Source organism: Phalaenopsis equestris, unplaced genomic scaffold (genome assembly GCF_001263595.1).
Source record: "Phalaenopsis equestris unplaced genomic scaffold, ASM126359v1 Scaffold000347, whole genome shotgun sequence".
NCBI lineage: Eukaryota > Viridiplantae > Streptophyta > Magnoliopsida > Asparagales > Orchidaceae > Phalaenopsis > Phalaenopsis equestris.
This window is the reverse complement of record NW_018164789.1, coordinates 396,416-403,640: the sequence shown is the minus strand read 5'-3', so window position 1 is coordinate 403,640 and position 7,225 is coordinate 396,416. Positions and strand designations below refer to the sequence as shown.

General features: G+C 33.8%; 1 protein-coding gene across 1 annotated transcript; it reads left to right on the top strand.

Annotated features, from left to right (window-relative positions):
* Window positions 1-5,899: 5,899 nt before the first annotated feature.
* Window positions 5,900-6,879, top strand: LOC110026048. Its single transcript, XM_020726817.1, has one exon. The coding sequence runs from the start codon at window positions 6,094-6,096 to the stop codon at window positions 6,637-6,639; it is 546 nt and encodes a 181-aa protein (XP_020582476.1). The 5' UTR covers window positions 5,900-6,093; the 3' UTR covers window positions 6,640-6,879.
* Window positions 6,880-7,225: the final 346 nt, after the last annotated feature.

Here is a 7,225-nt window from a genome sequence, read left to right as displayed (position 1 = left end):
GAGTGAAACATATATATATATATATATATTATATTGTGGTAGACTTATAATCTTTTATTTTGGGCCGGGAACTATGGACTATGTTAAAGCCCATACAATATTCCAGAATTCTTCGCAGAATATGCGATTTGGTCCAAAAAAGGCAACGTAATATTCTCGTCGTTCAATTAAAGGTCTAATGGCATTGGAAAATATTAATCCTTAATATAAGAAATGCTTAAATTTATCTAAGGTGATTGTACAGCTTATTTTCGACTTAGATTCAATCTTAATTCAATCATCAACATCACTGTAAATTTACTTATTCTTTCAAAGGATATGACAACTTCTCAACTAAGCGTAATTCATTCAGAAGACACCTATGGCAGACAATCACTTGATGGCTGAACAGGCAATTGTAATTTTTCATTGTCACTAATGAGGAATAAACAAGCTAGGTATATTTTAACCTCTGTAATATTATATTTATATTTCCTATCTATGTATGTAAATTGTCTAAGTTACCCTTAGACTTATTTACTAGTTTGCCACTCTTGTAGTTTATATATTAATGGGTATGTAACAAAAATATTATATGATTGATAATAAGAGATTTACTTCCGTGTTCCTCTGTTTCCCTTCTTCTTCCTCATCTCTGTTCTTTTAGAAGCCATTAAAGCCAATAATAATCTTCGTAAAATGTTCAAAATAAAGCGAAATCATAACATCAGACTTATTTTTATTGTAAAATAAAGTTATATTGTTTTGTATCTTGAGTAAATATTTTTTTTATTCTAATTATTAATTTTAAATTTCTGACACAGACGAAGGACTAATGCTAGGCTAAAATATTACGTGCGGACAGGTAGGGGTGTAAACGAACCGAACACGAACTAACAAAGCTTGTGTTTGTGTTCGTGTTCGTGTTTGGCTCGTTTGAAATTTAGTTTGTTTGAAATAAGCTCGTGTTCGAAATTGTTCGTGAAGTCATTGTTCGTGTTTGTATTTTAACGAACGAGCCGACCACGAGCCAAACACGAGTTGTTCGAATGACGAGCCAATTTTACTTTCCTATCCCTATTATATTTTATATATATATATATTAATTATATAACTTATATTATATAAATATATAATATCTATATTAGTATATTACTAATATAGTATATTAGTATATATTATTATTATTATTATTAATTTATTATATATTATAATTTATAAAATTTAATTTTTTAAAATATCATAAATTTTTTATATATAATACTTTTAAATTATTTAATATTTCAAACAATAATGATTCGAACACGAACAAACACATCATTATTCATGTTTTGATTCATTTACTAACCGAACAAAAAAATTTATTCACGTTCATCTCTTTTACTTATCGAACGAATTAAACACAAACTCATTGACAAATCGAACACGAACTGTTCGCGAACAACGAGCTTTTTTGATAGCGGACAGCCCCACGGACATGGTGGATAGGGATTTGATGGTATTCATCACAATATCATCGTAATATCACTAATCCACATATAAATTATTGGAACTTAATATTTACCTTCATGCCAGACAGTAGACGACCTTCCTTTCGCCACATATTGTTTAGCATGGGCCCCTTCGCTCGCCCAAACGCATACGTCGAAAGCTAATATTGATTCAAATCTTATTTACTCTCTGTTTATAAAAATAACAAATCTTCAATCTAAATCAAGAAAAAACTATATTTATCTACACAATTTTTATATATTTACATATATATTTAACAACTAGATTTTATTAATACTTTATAAAAACTATTAAATGCCAGCTCAATCTGCTAGCCTTTGATATTTATTTAGAAACAAACACATTCATCATCCAATTCATATATATTTACATATTTAACACTTAAATTTTATTTTATATTTATAGCATCCAACTTTTTAATATTCATATTTACTATTTTAATTTTTTAAATTAAAAATTTTTTTTATACAAAGGTATATATTTTATAAAATAAAAGTACAGGTGATAGATATATAAATACATAAGAATTAAGGAAAAATTATTGCATCAGGACTCCGAGTTACATGCGGAGTCCAACGAAATCACGCCACGTGGAGGTAAACAAAAAAAATAAATCTATCCGGTAACACAGGAGAATATTCTTCCCCGTGTTATTCTGTTATTCAGGTGTTATTGTATGTTATTCAGGTGTTATTGTGTTCTGAGAATATTCTCGGTGTTATAATGACACAATAACACATCAATAACACTTAAATAACACATAATAACACATGAATAACACAAAATAACACTTGAATAACACAAAAGGAATATTTTCTTGTGTTACCGGATATATTTTATTTTTTTTTACTATCACCGCCACGTGACATGAATTCATTGGACTCCTTGGATAACCCTACATGCTAAGTACATTCAGCAATATGTAGGTAAATTTAAAAAAAAAAAAAATCGGTAGTTCTGAAACGATAAGTAACGCGCAGTAGGACGTTTAAGAAATAAAAAAAGCTCGCTTTCACTTAACTAATTATATTCCTAGCAAAAGTTAAAATAGGAATTTTGGGAACGGACTCCAATAAATTAAAATGGGGGTTTTACCAAAAGGAAATTTATTTAATTCACCAACGGTAAAATTCGAAGGAAAATTTCGGTCATCATTCCTTAAAAAATATATAATTTTGGTCAGGACCTGTTTAAATGTTATAGAATTTTTTTAACGTAACTATAATATTTAGTTAATTAATCATTTGATTTTTACAGTATATTTATTTATTTTTTAAGTAAATTCAAAAGCTTTGATATTTATTTGATCAAACATTAATCATAGTTTTCTGACCCGAAGTTTGTGGTAACTTAATTTTGTTAATTTATCTTAAAATTATATATATATATATATATATATATAGCTTATTATCTTTCTTTAGTACCAAAAACTAGGTCCCATTGGTGACTGCATGTAAACCCTCAGTTACATAAATAACAGACTATTGTCTTAGCGATGTGCAAATATTTAGTACACACACAGATGAAAGAAAAAAAACGGAGATGACTCCAGAATTTTTTACGTGGAAAATCTGTAAGGGGAAAACCAAGGGGTCTGACCCAGTTGCGGAAATCCACTATTAATTGATGATTACAGAAATCTCTTGTCCCACAGACGAGAAATAATTACTATATTTTTCAGATTACAAGGTTGACTAACGACGTATGGTTGGAGGTGATCGATGGTGATTAGTGCTGGTGGATGATACTTGGCGGAGGTCGACGACGGTCGGCGGTGGTCGATGACAGTCGACGAGGGTCAACGGCAGTCAGCGGTGATGCTGAGCTACTGCTTCTTCTCAAGGCCTCAGGCTCTCTCTCTCTAAATTTCAGTTTCCCCTCATGTGAGAGGTGGGGGTCTATTTATAGTGTTCTGGGTGCAATTAATGCAGGAATATCAATCATTTTGATCGGACGGTCCAGAAAGTTTTCTCCGATCATGCGACGTTTATTAGATATTTGAGTGCCTTAACGATGTTAGAATTGAGTGATCTTGGTCTCGTTGGTTTCGTCTTGTCGAGCCCCTCGATCCGAGTATAAACTTGCCAGCGTTGACATCTGTTTGATCTTACAAATGTGTTCATAAATCTTTCAATGGTGGTTTAATGACTTGATCTGAGCTTGATTTGACTCGGATTTGACTAATTTTCATATCATTAGGTCCCATATCATTAGGTCCGTCTCCATATCATTAGGTCCGTCTCATTAAGCCGGTGAGTTTGACTATAAGTTTGTTGAAATCGGAGCTCTGGATACCTTTTATTAAGATTTGAATGTTTCATGCTGAAAATATCGACTCGAAATTCGTGTTGAATGATGAAAATTTGTTGGTGATGTATCGATATATATATATATATATAAAGGTATTTTATGAACAAAAACTATGCAAGAATATCCTCATACAAATTATATTAATATAGATTAGAAAATTATTGGATGAGCAATAAGATTAGTACGGTATAAACCTAATGAACACAGCTTAAAATCTTAATATATTTTATAACATCCTATCCTGCCACAATTTTTTTTCATATATTATTAGAATAAAATCAAGATGAATGTTCTTCTAAATTGAATTTAATCATTAATATTAATATTTTATTTTTGATTTGTTACATGTGAGAAAATGAAGTCAGCATATTGATTGATATCTTTATGAAGGATTTGTTGGGTTTACATTAATATTTATTCTCAAGTTCATCAGAGTAAATGATAAAATCCAATAAATTTATGATTGATATATTTATATATTTGCAAAATAATTTTATGACTTAAAGCACATAAATTTACACCAATTACATTTCCAATGATGTATATTACATGGTTCAAAATTTTGACCATATAGGTGATACGGAGATGTTATTAAGCATGCCAAGAAATATGGCATTTTCTTGCACTGCAAGAAACTTTAATTTCCTTGTATTCAGGATGCCCAAAAACATAATTCTCACTTTTCAGCTTTTACATTTACACCATAGCTTTGAGAATTATAGTGATCATAAATTTGCGGCGGTAAAGTAGTATATTGTCATTTTGGTGTTGTGCGAAGATCTTACATAAACTAAAAAGTTAGTAGAAAAAACAACAGTAGTTTTTATATGAAGAATATGAAGAGTCAAAATCATGGTATCTGTCCCAATTGAAATACTTCCACAATGTCGATGTTGGTTACAAAACTTTGCCAATTATTGAATAGATAGAAGCAATATTACAGGAGTGGGATGTGACATTTGCTCTGATATTGAGGAAGTGGAGGTGGTCCAGCTTTCATGAAGAAAAGGCGCCTGTGGAGATCGAGTGGCAGAAAGTTTGATGAGAGTGTTGGCAATAATAGTGGCGATGATGATGGTTGAACAACAGAGATCTGATGGTGACAATAATGGTTGTTCGACGGTGATGGCGGTGGTTCGGCTCAATTGAAGTGGAGGCCGGAAAGTAGTGGTTCGACTACGACAATGATCAGACAATGAAGACTTGATGGTTATGAAGGTGATCCAATTGTGTCGATGTTCAGATGAGGGTGGTCAAACAACAATGGTCTGGTGATGACAACTATGGTCCGATAGTGACGGTGGCTAGACGATGATTGTCGAGGCAATGGCGTTTTGGTGGTGACGGCACCCTAACGATGGTGGTCGAGCAATGGTGCTCTAGTGGCAGAGATGCATGGTTAGATAGTGGTGGTCGGACAATTGTGATCCGATGGCAGCCACAGTGGTCTGATAGTGGCATCGGCCAGACAACAATGGCGTGGCGACAATGGTCTGGCAGTGGTAACAGTGGTCCAACAATAGCGATAACCAGACGACAGTGAAACATGATAGCGGTCTGATGGCTACTGTGAACAATGACCAGACAACGACAACGGTGGTTCGACTGTGGCGGTGACGGTGATTAAACGGTGATGATTAGGCCATTGTAGTCAACTGTTAGAAAGAAAAATTCATTATGTTAAAAACGTGGAGCACAATTTAAGATGTATATTCATGATAACTAGGTTGAAAGAAAATGATAATTTTTTTTATTCATAAATTATTTTTAGCATGATAAAACAAATAAAAATTTTGACAAGTAATTTTTATTTCCCACTAACCAAAAAAATATAATCATAAAACAAAAGGACAACCAAACGTGCGGAACCACGCCCCCTACCGACTACGTTTACACGTGACACGCGTGCGTATCCATTCCACCGCAAGTGTGAATCGCGCAGTCTTCCGCAAGTGCGGCCTACGTGAAGCTGCTGAAGCCAACCCTTCGACATTCTCAATAAAATTCCGCCGCCACGCCTTTCCTCCCACCACAATCCCAACCATTGGATCGTCATCAGATTTCCCTACGCGTCGGCCAATAGAGGAGCCGTAAATTAAATTGTCTTCTTCTTCGCTTTTCTGATATATAAAAAATCGCTTCTTGGTCTCCTCGCCTGCTTCCAGGAAATTCATCTGCCGTGGTGGGTCTTCAATGGCCAGCTATATGCAGCAACCTGGAAGCTATCCTCTGCTTTTCTTTATATAAGAATCAGAATCAGAAGACCAGAGAGAGAGAGAGAGAAAGAGAGAGATGGGGAGACCGGAGAAGGAAGGGAGGTGTAGGAAGCATCCAATTCACAAGAACTCTAATGGTGTTTGCCCTTACTGTCTTCGAGATAGGCTTGCTAATATCTCCGGCTCTTCGTCTTCATCGAGAAACAACCCTGATTCTTCAACGTCTTCCGTTTCTTCGACTGCATATTCATCGTACGACTCCGATGTTTCTTCTTCTGCTGGCCGGTCGTATGAAGAACGAGAAAGGAGGAGTTTGTTTCAGCTGTTGAGAGGGAGGAAGAGGGTGCTGAAGAGCAGTCTTTCGTTTAATTTAGGAAAGGAGAGGGAGAAGGTGGATGGGAAGGGAGAGGAGGAGGAGAGTAAGATGAAGAAGGGAGGTGGGAAGGTTTGGGTGAAGTTTGTGATGAGGGGTGGATTGGGGAAGAAGAAAGATGAGGGGGGAGGTAGGTCGACGTTGTCTCATTCCAAAACCGTCAAGGAGAAGGGGGGAGGTAGGTCGACGTTGTCTCATTCCAAGACCCTCAAGGAGAAGCCTTCTTCAAAGTGGAGTTTGTTTTCTTAGGCCAGGAGAAAATATTACATATTTTGTAAGTATGTGAGGATAATGATGGATATGATGTGTTTGGTATTGTAATTTCACTCATCATATGTGATGTGATATTTTCATCTAAGGATTATCTGCACATACTTACAAAATATATAATATTTTCTCTCAATGTGATATGATCATGTTGATATATCTTATTTTTTTTATTAGAAATTTTTAAGATTGTGATAAGAGAGGTTTGGAGTGATTGGTATAGATTGTTTGTATGTAGTTTGTTTAGCAAGTTTAGTTTTATAGCAGCTGCAATTATTTTTATTGGTTTTGTTCTTGCTAATAAGCATGGGGGAAAAGATGTAATTTGTGTTAATAAGGCATAATAAGCTTTTCATTAGAAATTATAATCGCTCTTTTGGTTGCTTAAGATAGAAATAATAATTATCTATTAAAAAGTTGGAGTTTGATAAATTTATCTTTAGGGTGGATGCAATTATTAATCAATATAGATTTTATTCTGACAAATAGAATGAGTTAAACAAAATTTCAATTAGAAGCATGTAAATGAACTGATATATATATATAATATATATATATATATATATAT

Coding starts and splice junctions, on each gene's coding strand:
- LOC110026048 (XM_020726817.1), top strand. CDS start 6,094: ATGGGGAGACCGGAGAAGGAAGGGAGGTGTAGGAAGCATCCAATTCAC.